Below are 19892 nucleotides of genomic sequence, written 5' to 3' on the forward strand. Positions count from 1 at the left end.
TCTTTGTCACACCTATAAGCCTTTACAGGGGCCAGTCTCTCCTCCTGGGCTGTCCTTTTCCTCCTGATCAAGCCTCGGCACAAAGTTGTAACTCTCTTCTCCACACTTGACTCACCATGTTGTAAAAATATGTCTGTCCCCACACTGTTTTCCAGGGCCTCCAGGGAACTGTCTTTGAGTCAGCAGCGCTGGCCACTTACTAGGATTTCAAAGAACATTTGTAGAAGAATTGAGGGAGAGATGGAGAAAGGGAAGTGGGGAGGTAGGAGCTAAGCTTGAGGCTTCTGGGGTCAAGTCCCATGTCTTTGACAGGACTCACAGGGAATGCCTCGTGGATGGGTTGCAAGGTGAGTCAGTGTGTTTTGTCTTCCATTCTCTCATGTGGGCAGAGACTCCCAGCTCTCTGAACAGAAAAGAGCATTGGCTCTTGGTGTCCCCAAATACAAATCTTTATGCCACCTTAAGCTGTCATGAGCATCAACATGCCAACTCATCTGATAGGCCCTTGGGGATTCTGCCTCCCCCAGTACCACACACCCTATCTGCCTCCCCAGGAATGCCTCTCTCTCTCTCTCTTTTGCTTTATTTATCCTGGCACAGGTTGTGAGGTAGGGCTAGTGTCACAATTTCCCATCTCCAGGGCCCCCTTCCAAATCCTCTAAGGAGAAGTAACTCTGCACATGTGTCTACACAGTACTTCTCACTGGAAGTAACCACTTGATTGTAAACCTTAGGGACCCACTCCCCTGCCAATACTCTGCATTACAGATTCCCCTAAATGGGATGGCAACATCAAAACGAGTGATGCTAGCAGGTGATTTTCCACCATCAAGTCATAGGCATGGCAGGGAAAAGGCACCTTGGGAGCATACAGGGAGGAGAAACAACTGCAGTTTCCATCTCAGATGCCTCTGCTGGCGTGGTCGGGGGCCCAGCAAGGTAGGGAGTGGGCCCTTCCCCAGCCAGCACCAGGATAAACCATGCAGGGGACCGGCTGGAACCCATGGGCAGCTTGCCCTTTTATTTTGCAAATATCTACCCTCTTTCCTTAAAATACTCAAGAAGTTTATTGAGGTGTGGTATTTATCCTCATTATTTGATAACTTTAGATCTAAAGAGTGAAACTTCAAGTGCTTTATTCATGCCCAAACTTCATCCTGTATACAGCATTTGCTGACACCAAAAAGGTTTCCTGTGAGTGGTCAGTCATTAATTGGGTGGTTGGTCCAAGAATTGGTTTGATGGACCACAGGGCCTCAAGGCTGTAATTCAGACAGCCGTGGAACTCAAACTCCTAAAAGTCTTCTGACAGGTTTCATGATTGGCCCAAAATGTTTCAATGTTTCAGTGTAAGGACTTTGAAAGTGAGAAAAATGTGGGTATAAATTCTGACTCTTAGAAATGTGTCTGTGGGTTAAACTGGGGTTTAGGAAACTAAGGCCCATGGATCAAATTCATCCCACCTCCTGTTTCTTACCCATTTAAGTATTGTTTGTGGCTGCTTTGCTCTTCGCTAGCAAAGTTGAATGGCCCTGCCAGAAACCAGATGGCTTGCAGAGACTAAAATATTTTCTGTTTGACCCTTTAGAAAAAAAAGTTTGCCCATCCCAGGGTGAGATCATTTCACCACTGTAAACTTTGTTTTCCTTATCTGTAAAATGGGCAAAATACTTACACCGAAGAAGTGATGCTGTGAGTAATACATGAGATAATAAATGTAAAAACATCAGCTGTGTAGCAATGTTTAATTCATGTTGGGAGTTTTAAAATCATTTTATTTTAATCTTGCTGTTGCCTGTCTACATCTGTTTTTCGCAGATGAAAGTACACAATTTTTGACTACCTGTGTCCTTATTTCCCTTATTTCTCCCCAGTTCACCCCATTATACCCCCTACTTCCCAGAGGACAAAAACTGCAAGAAAAAAAATACTGTCATGGTGGAAAATTGAGATGGAGTTATGTGAGAGCCTCTGAAATTTGTTTCTGTAATCCAATCAGAAGGAAATAACTGCACATTTGTTAAGGAGGAAGAGAGACTCTTTCCTCCTTCTAACAAGCTGCTCTGACTACTTTCATATTAATCCATTTTTAAAAATTTCATTTCAGTGTTGCCTTATCAACTCCTGAGCAGCCTTACAATTTGCCTTGCAAAGAAGTTGAAATCCTCAGAATGGATTTCCAAAGCAATGCATATCCCTAGCAAAACCAAACATATTAAGGCATTTAAATATTTTTAATCAGAACAATGACCAGGTTTAACAGAGATAAAATGGTTTCAATGTAAGAAGGTTTAGAAAATCTTAAGCCTAGTGGAGGTTGTATAACTTTCCTTACCTTCACCATACTCTACAAAGATAGGAACATAGAGAGCTTGAACATTTTTTTCAGCTATCATTTTCTTTCGACTACATTAATTAGATATGATTCCATCCAAGTGGATCTGCTGCTTTTATATTTGTAACAAGAGACAAACTCTAAATATTCTGAAGAAAAGGAAACACATTCTAGAGGAAAACAGCTTTCTGGATATTCATTTTGTGACCTGCTACTCTTAGATTATATGTTCCAACTCAAATTTGACAACATGTTTCCTCAGGTGAAAATCCTGGAAGACTTAGGAGGGCTGATTTAAATGAGAAAATGAGAAGAGGAGAAAAGCAAAAAGTGCTTGCCTCATAGTGTTATCATGAGATTTAAATTAGACAAAGGATGTGGAACCTAGCACATTACCATGTAAAAAGCAAAACTTGACAAATGCTTGTCCTTACTTCATTTATCCATGATTGTGAGCCACAAATGTGCTTAGAAAACTACAAAATTTGTCTTCTACAAAAAAAAGTCAATATTATAATGTCATCTAAATGTCAAGGTTTCATTAGCTGGTTAGTTAGCTAGTATGTTTACGGATGTGCCTTTAGGGGAAAAAATTATATTTTTCTTGAGAGAACTGTCTATATTATGACTGATCATATAATAATCTCTCCTCTGTAGCCAAGGAAGATTAAGTTGTAACTCAACAGTTCCCAAACTCTTTGGGAAAAAATACTTTGAATTTTCCCTGAAAATATTAAAATCCATAGAAAGAGTAAAAAAATAGAGTGAGAAAAGGGGAAGTCAAGATGTTTGCAGTAAAGACAGTGAGAAGACAGGAAGATGATATGAGAGCAGATACTGGCTGGCGAGTGTAATCAATTCAAGAAATCAGTTACAAGCAGGGCAGTAGATACTGGGGCATGGGGGTGAGCTGATAAAATGCAGATCCTGCTCTCCTGGGAGACGCATCTACCACCAACCACGTGAGTATATAACTGCAGCTGATATGCGCTATCAAAGGCAGGCTGGAGGCACTTATAACAAGGGGATGGGATTCCCATTAGGGCTAGGAAAGGTTTCCATAAGGTAATGATGCTGTAACTGAAAATTACACAATAAGGAGAGATGCAGTGGAGAGAGGTCACTTTTCAAGGGAGAGCATAGCATTTCCTGTCTCTGGGAAGAGAACATGATTTTAGTTAGCATTTGAGGAATGGAGAGATGGCAGAGTGCCTGCAGCACAGAAGGGCAGGTACAAGATGAGATCAGTAAGCATGGAGCGCTTACCAGGTCAGGCTTTCCAAGATGTCAGTAGATCACCAGCTGCATGATGTGTGCTTCCCTGGGACCATGCAGGGAGTCAGCTCCCAGCAATGCCATTCTGCCTCTGTCAGTAAAGGGAAAGGAACTTTCAGGAAAGGGCAGTTACAAGAAGATTCCGGAAAGTGCAGGTCCAGGACTCCATCAAGAGGAATCTCCATGTTGGCCAAGTCAGGCTTCCCTTGGGGTGGATTCGAGAATTCATTAAGAGCCCTTCGGTTGAATCCGCATTCATTGGAAAATTTTTTGTGCATTTGTATATGATTGAAATTGTTCATAATCATAACATTTTTAGGTTAAAAAAAGAAAAAGAATACTTTCTCTCCAGCTGCAGTTTGTTTGTGAGCCTGGGCCAGTAACCTGCGAGGACCACCTTTGAATCTGCCATTGCAGGGGAAGGGCTGAGGTTGCACCGTCCCGAGGGAGAAGGGAAGAGACAGGCTCATTCTGTTTGTGGAAGAATCAAAGAATTAGAGCACTCAGTTCAATTCCCTGAACCTCCTACATCTAGGGAATTAGGCTATAAATCCTGTAAATTATTCTCCAGGGATTTCTAGGAATTCTTGTTTGCAACCCAGATCACAAACAATACAACAGGAGCACAGATTTCATTTCACAGTGTTTTTGGCATTTTCAGCTCAAACTGAAATTGCAAAGAAACAGAAGAGGGCAGCAATGAATAATTGTGCAAATCTTTTTTTTTTTAATTTTACTTTCTCTTTTTAAATAATTTCCAACTTATAGGACAGTTACAAAAATAATACAAACCCCATAGAGAGAACTTGAACATATCCCTACCCCTATCCCAGATACCCAGATCCAGCAATATTAACATTTTGCCACACTTGCTATATCATTCTATCCATCTTTCCATCTATCTGTCTGTCTGTCTGTCTGTCTGTCTATCTATCTATCTATCTATCTATCTATCTATCTATCTATCCAGATTCTGAATACTTGAGTGTAGGCTATCATTTACGTAACCATCTTAAGTACAGTTATCAAGTTCATGAAATTTAACATTGATATGAAGCTTACAGTCTATATTCCAATTTTTTCATGTGTCCCAGTAATGTCCCTTTGAGTCCTTTCTCCTCTGTTGCTGGATCCCATCCTGCATCATGTATTATAATTGCCACTGTCTCTGTTATCTTTCTTTTTTCCTTTTTTTGTAAATCGTGGGAATGTGCAAACTTTTTGAACATCTAATTCTCCCTTTGGTTTTAGCTTTTCTTTCTATCTTTCTTTCTTCATCTCTTTCTTTTTCTTTCTTCCCTCTTTTCTTCCTTCTCTCCCTCCCTCTCTCCCTCCTTTTTTCTTTTGTTCTTTCTTTCTGACAATCCTTTAACATCTGCCAGGCACTGTGCTGGGTACTGGAGGCGGAAAAATAAGCAAGGCAGATACTTATCCTTCCCTAAAGTTCCATGCTACTGACAAACAAAATAAACAAGCACAAAATGAAACATAAAATATGGTAAATTCAAGGACAGGTTACTTGCTATGGAAACATGTGTCCACAGAGAACTCATTTACATTGGGGGGCTAGAAGTAGCCCCTCTTAGTCTACAGGTTTCAAAATCAACAGAGCCTCTTGGATTATATTTCCAAGGGCCTTTTATCCATTACTGGCCCCTTTGCAAAAAAAAGAAAAGGAAAAATATTAACAGCTCAAAATGATGGAAGATACTGTTATCTGTCATACTAACTCTATTGTCACTGACTTCTTTTCTTCAGTCAGATGAATTGCTTGGGCTTTGGTGCAATGAAAGAGCAAAGGCACATGCATCAGCTGTGTGCCACTTTGGTGGCAGAGGCTAGAAACTAAGATGGCACCCCCATTGCCTTTGGATTCAGATGACTTTGCAACACGGCATTTCAGCCAGCTGTGCACAAAACCCCCTTCCTAGAACTGTGCAGCCTATCCAGAAACTCACATTCTCTCTCACTCTGTGAAGGGCATTACCCTAACAGGGGGCATAAAGAAAAAAGAGCACAATTGTGCTCTTTCCTAGAGAAAGCAAGTGCGGTCCCTTAGAATCAGATTTCTCCATGTATTTGATCATGTGTATATCAAACACACATGGACCCTCACCTGTGAGGTCTTAAGGAAGTAGACACACCACTCTGGAGCTCAGGGAAGTCTTGATGGATGGGGGCACCTGTTGATTGCTGACATGGAGAAGATGTTTCAACCCGTGGAGTTTTTAGGATCACTCAGAGAGAGACTGGGAAGGGAAGAGAACCACAGGCAGCAGCCAAAGGAATAACAGTATTTCAAGGACAAGCAGATAAAAATGGGGAAACCAAGAACCAAAAGAACAGGAGGGAAATCAGGAAACAGACATTTCAGAAGAGGAGAGAGGAAACCAAGTGAAGGGTGTTTCCTGGGCTAAAGGAAATTTGTTACCTGTCTGTAAGCCCCTGGGAAGGAAATATTGAAGAAGAGCTTTAAAACAGAGACAGGTGCAGGTAACTGATAGGGCCCATTCCCAAAGAACAGGAAGGGTTGCTTTGGAGTAGAAGAAGGGCTGTCTTCATCTAAGACAGGAGAGAGGCAGGGAGGAGAAAAGACAAATCATTTAACCTCTCAAAGTGAGACTCAGTTTGTTTTCTAAAAAATGATATTGATGTACCAGGTAAGCTCAGAGTTCTTATCATCTATTTTAACAGTTTAAGAAATAATAGAATCCCACTGAGTCCTGTGGTTGTTTTTGTTGTTTGATTTTAGAGTGAAGGTGTTTTTTTAAGCCATTGTATTCACACACCATACAATCCATCCAAAGTGTACAAGCCGTGGCTCTCACTATAAACACAAGAGTTGTGCATTCATCACCACAATCAATTTGAGAACATTTTCATTAAAACAAAAAGAAAAACCCCATAATCTTATAAGGTCTATTGTTGACACTTAGTTTTGTTGTAGTACCTTTGTTAAAATTGATAGGAGAATATTAAAATATTACTGGTAACTGTAGTCCATACTTTGCATTCATTGTATTTTTCCCCATACCACCCTACTATTAACACCTTATAACAGGGATGTACATTTGTTCTAGTGCATGGAAGAACATTCTTATGTTTGTACTATTAACCACATTCATTGTCCACAACAGGGTTCACTGTGTTACATGGTCCCATGTTTCATCCTCTAGCTTCCCTTCTATTGACATTCATGACCCTAAACTTCCCCTTTCAACCACAATCACATGCGCAATTCAGTGCTGTTAATTACACTCATGACAATGTGCTACCATTACCTCTCTCCACTTCCAAACATTTACAAACAACCTTATTAAAAATTCTGTACACATTAAGCATCAGCTCCCCATTCTCTACCCTCATTGTATCTCCTGATAATCTGTATTCTAGATATTAACTCCATGTGTTTGCTTATAATAAGTAGTTCATATTAGTGAGATCATACAATATTTTTCCTTTTGTATCTGGCTCAACATAATGTCTCCAAGGTTCATCCATGTTGTCACATGCATCAGGACTTAATTTCTTTTTACAGCTGAATAATATTCTATCATACATATATACCACATTTTGTTTATCCATTCATCAGTTGTTGGACACTTAGGTTGTTTCCATCTTTTGGCAATTGTGAATAAAGCCACTGTGAACATCGGTGTGAAAATGTCTGTTCATGTCCCGGCTTTCAGTTCTTCAGGGTATATTCCTGGTAGTGGGATTGCCGGATCATTCGGCAGTTCTATACTTAGCTTCCTGAGGAACCACCAAACTGTCTTCTAAAGCAGCCATCCATACTACATTGCCACCAGAAGTGAATAAGTATTCCCATTTCTCCACATTCTCTCCAACACTTCCAGCTTTCTGTTTCTTTAATAGTGGCCATTTTAGAAGGAGTGAAATGCTATCTCATTGTGGTTTTGATTTGCAGTTCCCTAATGGCTGAAGATGTTGAATAGCTTTTCATGTGCTTTTTAGCCATTTGTATTTCCTCTTTGGAAGAATGTCTATTCAAGTCTTCTTTTGCCCATTATTTAATTGGGTTGTTTGTGTTTTTGTTGTTGAGTTGTATGATTTCTTTATAGATTCTGGATATTGAACCCTTACTGGATATATGGTTTCCAAATATCTTCTCTTATTAAATAGGTTGCCTTTTCACTTTCTTTACAAAGTCCTTTGAAGCATGAAAGTGTTCCATTTTGAGCAGGGCCCATTTATCTATTTTTTTCTTTCACTGCTTGTGTTTTGGGTGTAAAGTCTAAGAAACCACTGCCTCTCACAAGATCTTAAAGATCTTCCCTGAATTTTCTTCAAGGAGTTTTATGGTTCTGGCTTTTGTATTTAGGTCTTTGATCCATTTTGAGTTAACTTTTATATAAGGTGTAAGATAGAGGTCCTCTTTCATTTTTTGCATGTTCTGACCAAGTTGAGTGGTCTTGACAGCCTTGTCAAAAATCAATTGACCATAGATGTGAAGGTCTGTTTGAACTTTCAGTTCAATTCCATTGATCTGTATGTCTGTCTTTATGCCAGTACCGTGCTGTTTTGACCACTGTAGCTTTGTAATATGCTCTAGTCAAGAAGTATGAGTCCTCCAACTTTATTCTTTTTTTAAGATGTTTTTGGCTACTCAAGGCCTCTTACCCTTCAGAGTAAATTTGATAATTGGCTTTCCCATTTCTGAAAAGCGGGCCACTGGAATTTTGATTGGGATTGCATTGAATCTGGAAATCAATTTGGGTAGAATTAACATCTTAATGATATTTAGTCTTCCAATCCATAAACATGAAATGCGCTTCCAATTATTTAGGTCTTCTTTGAGTTATTTTAGCAACATTATGTAGTTTTCCATGTACAATTACTTTAAATCCTTGCTTAAATTTATTCTTAGATATTTGGTTCTTTTATTTGCTATTGTAAATGGAAATTTTTTTTCTTGATTTCCTCCTCAGATTGCTCATTACTAATGTATAGAAACACTACTAATTTTTGCATGTTGATCTTGAATCCTGCCTCTTTGTGGAACTCATTTGTTAGCTCTAGTAGCCTTATTGTAGTTTTGGGGGACTTCCTAAATATAAAAGCTTGTCATCTGCAAATACTGAAAGTTTTACTTCTTCCTTCCCAATGTAGATGCATTTTATTTCTTTTTCTTTCCTAACTGCTCTAGCTAGATCTTCTAACACAATGTTGAATAACAGTGGTGACAGTTATTCATCCTTGTCTTCTTCAAGATCTTAGAGGGAAAGCTTTCAGCCTTTATCTGGCTTTGGTATTAGGGTGACATTGGCATCATAGAATGGGCTCAGTAGTGTCCCCTCCTTTTCAGTTTTTTGGAAGAGTTTGAGCAGGATTGGTATTCATTCTTCTGGGAATGATTGATAGAATTCACCTCTGAAGTCATCTAGTCCTGAGCTTTTTTTTGTTGGGAGGTTTTTTGATGGCTGATTCAATCTCTTTTCCTGTGATTGTTTTGATGAGGTTTTCTATTTTTTCTTGAGTCAGTATAAGTCATTCATGTGTGTCTAGGAAATTGTCCATTTCATCTAAGTTGTCTAATTTGTTAACATACGCTTGTTCATAGTATACTCTGATGATTTTTTTTTATTTCTGTGGGGTCAGTAGTAATGTCCCCCATCTCAATTCTGTTCTTATTTATTTACATCTTTTCTATTTTTTCTTTGTCAGTCTAGCTAAGGGTTTGTAAAATTTATTGATCTTCTCAAAGAATCACCTTTTGTTTTTGTTGATACTCTGTTGTTTTCCTGTTCTCAATTTCATTTCTTTCTGTTCTGATGGCTGTTATTTCTTTCCCTCTTCTTGCTTTGGGATTAGTTTGCTGTCCTTTTTCCTAGTTCCTGGAACTACTTTTTCCTAGTTTCCTTCAGCTACTTGAAGAATCCCTATATTATTGTATTTTAATGGGATGGAAAAATATTGTTTAACTTAGTATTCCACTCTGTGGTGCATAGCCTGAGTCTATCCATGAGGCAGCATCAGACTCACCCAAAACTATAAGCCCCCAAATGAAAAACATTCCTCTTTTTTTAAGGGACTGTTCTCTTCAAAGAAATATCAGTGTCACAAAAGGCAAAGAAAGTCTGTGGAAATAATCTGGATTAAAAGAAAACTAACAAGATATGACAACTAAATGTGAAACTTGATCGTAGACTCTATCCTGTTTAGAGGGAAAAATTCTGTAAAGGGCAGTAAGTCAATTGAGAACACTGGAACATTGATGATGGTCTAGAAAAAAGCATTGTGTCAATGTTGAGCTTACCAAAGTTGGTAACTTCACCGTGGCTACATAAGAGAATATTGTTATTTATAGCAAATAGACACTGATGGATTTTCAGGTAAAGGGCCATGATGTATGTAGCTTACTCTCATATGGTTCAGAGAGAGACAGAAGGCAGTGATGCAATGACAATCTGAGTAAAGGGTGCATATGTGTTTTATGCACTATTTTTATTTTTGCAATTTTTCTATATGGTTCTAGTTATTTCAAATAAAAAGTTAAAATTGGCATTGTTAGCTAAAAGAGAGTTCAGAGTTTTGTGTCCCAGCACTCTGCCACCATGTTTATACTCCAGTCATAACTCGAGGCCTTCTGGAGTGAGTCTGCCTTGGCATTCAAAACAACATAGCCTAGAGTATTTGCTTAAGGAGCCAAAGAGCTAAATGTTTCAGGCAGGTGTGAATTTGTAATAAGGAGAGCTGAGGGACTTATTTAACTTCTAAAATGGCCTCATATTTTCAGCTTAGCCATATATTTGTCTTATAAAATTAATTGCTGAATTGAACAAGGAGAAAACCATAATCAAAAGAACCAGGGAATTCTGCTAAAGCAGAAAATTCATAAATTGAATGGTCATCGTGTACATGAAATTTGCCCTTGGGAAATGACTTTTTTAATTGTGAGATATATGGGAAGCCAAGCTGATAGAAATTCATTTTTCCACTGCTGGAAATTTCCTGAAGTGTCAGCTATAGGCTGAATTACTCCTTTAGGACATACAATAAGATGGGTGAAGATTAGAGGGGAATTTGGACAAGGCTAACTTTTCAATTCTTCTAAACCTGACAAAAGATAATTTTATGATGCTTTGCAGTTAAATTTCACTATTTTTTTTACTGCTTTCAAAAACATTCTTAAATTAAAGATTCCTATGCAAATTGGCATACCCATTCTGAGTTAAGCTTGACCAAAAATCCAGTCATCTTCCTGAAGGGAAGGGATTATTACTAAGCAGAGTCCCAAAGGATAACTGCCTGTGGAAAGAGGGGCATTCCAGGAGAGAAACAGCACTTTGTGACAGCTTAGAAGCATAAAGAGAACACAGTCTATTCGAGAAGCTCCATGTTTGCAAATGGTACAGATAAGGAGCAAGGAAATGAAGGACTTCCGTTCCATAAACAGGTGTTGAAATAAAAACAACACAACCCTTTGGTCCTATGTCCTAAACTTACAATAAATGTGTTGTTCACACAGTCATTATTCCATGTTCTTGTAGTTCACACCAGAATTTGTTACATAATTGACATAGGTGTTTCTCACCACATAGAAATCATATTATCATAAACTCATTTGTTTACAGCTCTCTAGCTGACTTAGAAATATTGCCATAACTTCCTGTGACTTGTAATAAAGTATTTTTTTCCTGGCCAGAAAGAAACTGAAGGTCCACATGTAGGGTATCAAAGCATCCTGCTGGCTTTATTGGGAGTAGGAATGAAAACTAGCCATTAGAAAGTATTTTCTTTATCACTGATTGTTTTTTTGGAGCTCATGTTACTCAAGGAAGATGTGTAAAGAAAGATTACCAAGGTTGATGGTTTTTTCTATCAGTATGATCCTTTCCCACAAGTCATTTTTTTTTTAATTAATTTTTCAAGGAGCATAGACAACAGCTTTTCCCTATCAAACTATAAAAGTAGTGATCCCATCACAAGCTCTGGACCATCAGCACATCTTCTATTACATACAAAGGAGAGAAAGACTATAATGTGTCCTGGTTATGATTACTGGTAGATTAGGTGAAGAAAAAGCCAGCTGGACTTCAAATTACATGAGACCATTCTTAGTCTTGGTAAGTTTTGGTAAGACCCATTAAGTAAACAAACTGCAGCAAGGTGACATGAATTTTCCCCAAGGAAAAGAAGCTCAGGATGTTTTTAGATGATCCCTGGCCATTTCTGGATCACAGAGGTGAGGTTTGAGACACAGAAGTTGGAGAAAGAGTGGAGGAAAACAAGAAAAATGAATATTTTTAATTGGAAGACATACTTTCGAGGAAGTACTAACCAAATGGGATTTATAAATACAGATAAGAGGTCCCTGAGAAGTGATTTCAGGACCACCTTTAATTTGTGAAATAAGAGACAGCTCTCCTATTAAGGGAAAGACTGTAAGGGACAGGCATAAGGTGTGGGAAGAGCATCAGACCACCTTAGGACAAACAAGGAATCACAAGAATCCTTGCAAGAATGTTCGATAGACTCCTTTTCTCAATTCTGAGAAAGAGTAAACTCCCTTTTGTAAATGAATTACATTTACTCTTGCTTAGAAGCAAAGAGGTAAACTAGCTAGCCCCTCAAGACTCCTATGATCATTGATTCCTTTCAATCACATTGATCCCTTTCAAGTGGGTAATTGTCTGCTTCATAAATGAGGATACCAGTTTAGAAACGATTGCCCAAGATCTTGTAGATGATAAGTGGAAAGGCTGAAACAAGTCTGTAAACTTTCAGACCACTATCATTTCCCCACTCCCCAAAACCACCTCCTTAGTGTACCTACACCGAGAACTTAAAGCCCCACACTTGTTCCAGGCTGCATTCCCATTAGCTTCATGAATTCTCCATGTGGTTGGGGCCACATGGAAGACAGACGTTTGCATCCCCATTTGAGTGCTTAGTCTGGCTAACCCTCAAAGAAACTCAGAGCCTTCCCTGAGGTGAAAACAAGCCTGTCCCAAGCCCCCAGCCCCACCGGCTGACTTGATCTCCGGGAGACGTCACCACATCTCACTTTTGACAGAACCTCTTCCTGTTTGCCTTTGTAGGTTTCACGGCAGCGGCCTCCCTCGTGTCTTTGGCCTGGGCCTTGGCCTCTTACCAGAAGGCCCTGCGGGACTCCCGAGACGACAAGAAGCCCATCAGCTACATGGCCGTCATCACCCAGTTCTGCTGGCACTTCTTCACCATCGCCGCCAGGGTCATCACCTTTGCCCTCTTTGCCTCGGTTTTCCAGCTGTACTTTGGGATCTTCATCGTCCTTCACTGGTGCATCATGACCTTCTGGATCGTCCACTGTGAGACGGAATTCTGCATCACCAAATGGGAGGAGATTGTGTTCGACATGGTGGTGGGGATCATCTACATCTTCAGCTGGTTCAACGTCAAGGAAGGCAGGACACGCTGCAGGCTCTTCATTTACTATTTCGTGATCCTTCTGGAGAACACGGCCTTGAGCGCCCTCTGGTACCTCTACAAGGCCCCCCAGATCGCGGACGCGTTCGCCATTCCCGCGCTGTGTGTGGTGTTCAGCAGCTTCGTAACGGGCATTGTTTTCATGCTGATGTACTACGCCTTCTTTCACCCCAACGGACCCAGGTTTGGGCAGTCCCCGAGCTGTGCTTGCGAGGACCCCGGCGCTGCCTTCCCGCTGCCCCCCGAAGTGGCCAGCAGCACGCTGAGGTCCGTCTCCAACAACCGCAGCGTCGCCAGCGACCGCGAGCAGAAATTGGCCGAGCGCGATGGGTGCGTGCCCGTCTTTCAGGTGAGGCCCACGGCCCCGTCCACCCCCTCGTCTCGCCCGCCACGGATCGAAGAATCCGTGATTAAAATCGACTTGTTCAGGAATAGGTACCCGGCGTGGGAGAGACACGTTTTGGACCGAAGCCTGCGAAAGGCCATTTTAGCTTTTGAGTGTTCCCCGTCTCCTCCGAGGCTGCAGTACAAAGATGACGCTCTTATCCAAGAGCGGCTGGAGTATGAAACCACCTTATAAAGCAGAAGGACTTGCGGGAGCCACAAGGTCTGGGCTGAGAGTTGACAGCTGGGCTGTGGCGAGGATGAAACTTCGTCTCAGAATAGGGGCACGAGCTGTAACGTTCTCAGTCCAGCATCAATGTGATTATCCATTGATCCACTGTCAGCTGCTGGGAGGCTGCCCCTTGTCTTGCAAATGGCAGCACCTGAGCAGCTCTGGCTTCTCCACCTGAAGGAAACCACCACCTGCTGAGGACACCTTGTTGCTCCCAAACTCCTCCAGCATGATCTTTCAACATATCCATGAGAGGGTATTCTTATGATGGAAATGTTTGCCTCAAATCAATAGGGTGTTGTGATGGAGTTAATTGATCTTTGCATAAAAATATATTCAGTCTCACACACATGTACACACACCAGGCCTCTGTCAAAATAGCTTAGGTGATTTTTCTGGAGGCAAAGCTCTGATATTCACAGAGAGATAATCTATCTATCAAGTCTCCAGGAAAAAAAAAAAAAATAGTACTGCTTAGAAAACAATTCACAAAACATTTTCTCATCTGGAAATGAACCCCGTGTCGTGCAAAGCCTATCCAATGGACAGCCAATGCAAGTGTTTTACACGCATCTTAGATTGACAGAATGGCTAGCTTTCTACACCCTTCAGGATTTGTTTTTTGTTTACCATTCTCAGTTGAGAACATCCCGTATGACAGAAATCCTATGCAGCACGTGGACGGCTTTCAACAATACCAAGGAGCTTGAGAACTTAGTGATGTCAATTAAATGATAATCATGATTCAGTATTCAGCAGTGGAAATTGAATCAAAACACACAAAGAGGAAGTGGGAAAAAAGGCAAGATGGAAGTTTGGTTCTGTGGCCAGTGCAGCACGCATTGGAATAAGGGCAGAGTGGTGGGAGGGGAAGGGCTGTACAGGTCTGTTTCGGGACACAGATTGTGTGGCTCCGTGGGATGCAGGTAGGCGTGATCAGAAACTGTGGCATGCCATATCTTTCTAGTGCCAAACGCTGTCCAACTGCAAGACTGAAATGGAAGCCTGAAGGACTGAGGACGAGTGGCAAGTACCCCCCAAAATCAGACATGAGAAAGAACAGTCAAGTCCTCCCCAGTGTCCAGACATTTTCCCCCATCCGAGTTCAAAGCAATGTGTCTTATAGCAGCTTTGGGACACTTTTTAGTAAGTATGAGCAAACAAATGCAGTGGATATGCTATGAGGAAAAATCCTTTCTGAACGGATTGAGGGTTTATCATTATAATCCAGCTCGAATTTGTATTTGAATCATTTGTAAAGTTGCACTCTTACAACAAGCTTCTGGGTTTTAAATACCTCCGTACAGCAAGTAAACGTCAACCCCCTTTCTGTTCTCGGTGTCCTCCAGTCATGGTGCTTTGCGTTGCATTAAAAGTGCCGGTCAAACTTTGATAGTATTTTTTTATAGTTGGTGCAGAGTGGAATAACTCATGGATTATTTCAATATTTTTGTAATAAAAAATATAGGCATCATCACTTTTTTTATAGACCTGGGATTGTTTAAAATACTTTAAGATCATAATTACTTGGGATGTCAGAAACTGGTCCACAAATTCCATCAGCTGGTGTCTGCAGATTGAAAACACTGTCTCTTGCAGGATCACTTTATTTTGCAGTGTTGGTGCCCCCAGGAACCTGGCCAGGGGTGCTATCAGAATATCAGGTGAAGAGAGAATCAGCTTAACTAGAAAGGGCTCATCAAGACTGGCCAACGTTTCCCAGGATATCAAAGATATAAATGATTCCTTTCATCCATCCATTATGACAAACCTGACCACAGTGGAAGATGTCTTAAACTTCCTTCCCTGGTTTTATTTTAACCCAACCAATATGTTAGATGCTAGTCAAGTCACAAAAAAAAAAAAAAAACAAAAAACAAACAAAAAAAAACCCAAAAAACTGGAAAGTGAATTTAACTTAATTATTCAGTTATTTGGACTGGCCAGTTCTCTTACAATAGTCACATTCTGTAGTCACCACCTGTAATGGGTGTGAAATGTGTAGACTGCTGTCCCCCATGAAGGATGTGATAGGGGACTCAATGTAGGACTTTTTTTTGGTACAAAGCCCCAGAGCAATTTTAAAACAGTAAATAACTTTTATCAGTAGATGTACTTTCCTCGTACTCCATGACTTGATCCTCCGCGCAAGAGTTCTACTAAAAAACTAGCAGTCATTTGTTCAGACGTGGAAATGTTACACAGGAAGACGCTCTTCTCAGCTCATGATGAAAACATCCCACCCTGATTTTAGAAGGGAAAAATGATCGTCTCGGCAAATTTCTTCAACTTTGTGCAGAACCATGAGTTAACTAGCCTCATCATTTCCAAGAAAACTTTTAACTGATGATCTTTGGAAATTGAATTGCTCAGTTGAACTGCACCTTTGATTCCAGATCAAGTTGCAGATTACAGTATAATAGTGTCAACACCAAACCCCAAAGACCTCATCGCTCTTCAATCATGTAAGTTCTAAGTTATTTCTCAACTTGGTCCCTAACCGAACATGTTAAGAGTCAAAACGAGTACTATGTAAATAGAAAAACACCATACCATGCTTTGTATTGAAGGTGAAAATGGTAGTCAGGAGGGAGTAAGAAATTTGAATTTTTCAGCATCCTCTCGAATACTTTAAATACTCTATTATCGAACATACTTAAAAACTATGATGTTATAGTTGGTCAGAAATTCTTGTTTTGGAAATGACATCTCCGCCATGTTATAAATTACAAATGTCCAAACGATTAAGAAAACAAAAACAGTTTACTTAAGAGAAAAATCATGATTTACTCTTACTTGCATGATTCAGAAGGCACCTCCAACCATGGTGGTAATTTTCATTAGTTTCTAGATGCACAGATAACAGAGAGTTTAAAGTATTAGTATTTAAAGAGACATTGTCAGCATACAAAGGAACAAAGTTTGATTTTTGTGTTTATATTTTAATTCTTCTTCAAATTTTATTTGTAATTTTCCATCAAACTGTCCACAGAGAGTAAGTGGAAAATCAAAAAGGGATGAGCTTTGGTTGGTATACAAACTGGAAACACTGAATTCTTTACGGATATGGACTGTCAGGTCCTGAGTGCATTTTGATTCCTTTCATGAGGACTGGGTATAAAGTCTGCTTGTTAGTATGGGTTTTTTTGCATCATGAACTTTTCTAAAGGAAAATACTACAGCTTTTTTCACTTTCAAACTGTATTTCTAGAAGAAACAATTTTTAAAGATTAAAGAATGTATATATCTTAGCCATATCAAGACTTTCACATATTTCGAAGAAAAAAAATTTCCATATAAGTAAAAGTTTGGTCTCCCAAGTGACTCTGTCCTTTAGATTCTCTTTGCACATTTGCATCATCCTATTTAATTATGTACCGTCTAGTTCAGTAGCACTGGCTTTGTAGACACTCAGTTATTAGTCATTTATAATGCTGTTAACCCAACAAATGAAATAACTTCTCTTACTGACGTGGCAGAAATATTAAGAATAGTAATGAGCAGTAGCAAAAGATAAAACAAAAAACATAGTCCAAAGATAAAAGCACAATGCAAGTATTTATGCTTAATTTCTAAATGCCCAATTTAGTCTGCTCAATGAATTACTGAGGTGAATGAGAATAATTGAAATTCCAATGTGTTTGAAAAAAATTATATAACTATGAAAGGGATAAAAAGGATAAACTATATACTGCCCTTTAACACATATAAATTGGTATGTTACTGACTCATGAAATTTTAGAGAAAAAGCTTTTTCCTACTCCTTTTCCAACTTCAGTTCAAGCTTACAGTCTAGGTCTAGAAGACATCAACACACTTCTAGACTTCATTGGAAAAAACTAGATAGACTTTAGGGGCTCTTAGTTTGAATGAGCTCTATCACTCCTTAAGGATCTCATCTTTTAAGCAGTAGAATGGGATAGTTTTGAGTCATCTCCAAGTTTCTTTCCCTACACAGATTGAATTGAGTAAAGAAAACTCTCTGGTGTCCTTACCGGTGTGTAAGGTTATACATTTGCTTTTAAATGCACCAAATGCCACTGAGTGGAAATGAGTTCTGACACAACATTTAGACAGAAATCCGGAGATATTTTTTCCTAATGAACCATTTTCTAAACTAAATATATGCTCTCCTCCCCCGCATCCTCTAGACATCTTTGCCATCAGCCATTACTGTTTCTATATAAAGCTTGGATGAGACTCCTGCATTTTTATGTTTCTAAGGAGAATTCCTTAAAGCCTTTTTAAAAATAGCTCAGACTGTCTTTCAGAAATGTAGCTCAGAGGACATGGCAGTGCATGGAGCAAAACACAGCAGAACCCAGGTGGTCATTTTGGTAATAGCAGGAGTGGATGCAGATCAACCCGTGTTCAGTGTGTCATCAGCTGGCCAAGCCATTCTTGAAAAAACGTCAAAACGTTTCTGCCAGCTTGTGACCCACAGCATCCCATCATTCTTTCCGCTGTCACCACCTGAAGCTCGAGCATTTTGAAATGGCTGGGAAGGGCTGTTTTACTCCAAGCCCTGGCTCCCATCTCTTATGCTGACCTATCCCAAAAATGGGTCCATGGAAAGACTCCTAAGTATGTGCCTGGGATAAACAGCCTTGACAGTGTAATTACTCATTCTAAAGTAAAACTTGGCAGAATGTGGGTGGAATTGTATAAAAACAAAATGAGCCATTTAATTTTGCTAATTGTAGCAATTAGGCTAGCTCTAGCACAGCCTGCTCTTCCAGCAGAAAGCCAAGAATAGTGGCAAACAGACACTTGCCCACAGAAATGAGGGGTTCAGAAATGCTCCCCTGAATGTTTGAGGCATAGTGTTGATCCAGCATCCTTCTGAATCTCTTTCTCTGGATACCCAAGAGGAAAAAAAAAAATCAGAGTTATGTTGTATTGCATGAGGATCTAGCCAGAAACATGAAACTTAAGCCAGCTTTTTGCTGTCTATGTTCTACCAAATGAAGGATGGCTTTGTGTCCCTGAAATGTCTAATCTTTTTGCTAAGGTGTTTTCATAATATACTGATAAAGTCAGAAACAAATGTACTCAAGATCAAATTTTTGCTTTGTTTATTTTTTTCGCTTAGATTTTTTGCATTTCAGTTTTCCTTACTGTTACTAGCTCACCATGATTATCATGTTCCAAGTGCTATGCTAAATAACTATGTATATGTAATGTCATTTAATCCTCCTAACCAACCGTGAGTTAAGTACCATTTACAGCTAACGAAACTTAAGCTCAGAGATGTTAAGTAACTTGCCAAAGGTCACACCGCTAGGAGAGGTGGAACCAAGAATTGAACACAACTTTTAACAACTGCAACTTCTTCTAGAAGATGGAGGAATATTTTCCCACCAAAATTTATTCTTGATTTGGCAAGGATTTAAGAGAAATATAATCATGTTCTGATGACCAAATTTTTCTAGGAAAATGTCATTTAAAAAGTCAAAGATGTCTTTCAAAATGAAAAGTTAAAAATAAAAAAGTCAATGATAAACGCAAGTCTCTAGCAACTGTGATTGAATTTTGCTTCAACTCTCTAACTCACAGTAAGCAGATAAGTACTTACTGCCTCTCTCCAGGGTCCTACTCTGCACTAAATTTAGTGATAAATAGAAAATAACCTTGATGGTTCTTCTCTGGTACTCTACACAGGTATGCTACTATTATCCAGTTAGGCAGACTGAAAAATAACTAAATCCTACTAATTACTTCAACAGTCAAAAAAAAAAAAAAAAAGAAAGAAAGAAGGGAAGGGAGGAAGGAGGAAGGAAGGAAAGGAGAGAGAGATTTAAATTTTTGAAGTAACATTATTTTCATACTATAAGGTAATTCTATTCTATTGTTATATAATTTTCCCCTTAATTTTATTTAACATCTTGCAAGTCACAAAATTTAATATTTAAGATGATTATTAAACCTTGGCTTGTACCATCCTATAAGACTAGGAGCCTTATCTTCAGTTGAAAGGTTAGATAAAAAGAGTATTGCAAGTGTTAACCAAACATTTGTTGAATTGAGTTATAAAATAACTGATGTTTTCTTCCCATCCTCAACTTCGATGTACCATCTCTGTAAGTCTACACGGCAACAGGCTCATAATCCATCCAGTGATGTTGCATAGACAGCAGTGTGTGTGCTGTTTGAGGGGATGCTAATAAGTGTCCAGAAGCAAACTAAAACTTTCCTCAACCCTGGTATTAATCGTTTTGAAAAAAATCTGCAATAATC

At 39.4% G+C, this 19892-nt stretch overlaps 1 protein-coding gene across 1 annotated transcript in view; it reads left to right on the top strand.

Annotated features, from left to right (window-relative positions):
- XKR4 (XK related 4) overlaps nt 1–14511 on the top strand; it is a 427619-nt gene extending 413108 nt beyond the window's left edge. The window contains exon 3 of the mRNA XM_037803273.1: nt 12673–14511. Coding sequence (XP_037659201.1) covers nt 12673–13619 — 947 coding nt within the window. The 3' untranslated portion in view covers nt 13620–14511. The remainder of the gene's footprint in view (nt 1–12672) is intronic.
- The last annotated feature ends 5381 nt before the right edge of the window (nt 14512–19892 follow it).

Source organism: Choloepus didactylus, chromosome 14 (genome assembly GCF_015220235.1).
Source record: "Choloepus didactylus isolate mChoDid1 chromosome 14, mChoDid1.pri, whole genome shotgun sequence".
Taxonomy (NCBI): Eukaryota; Metazoa; Chordata; class Mammalia; order Pilosa; family Megalonychidae; genus Choloepus; species Choloepus didactylus.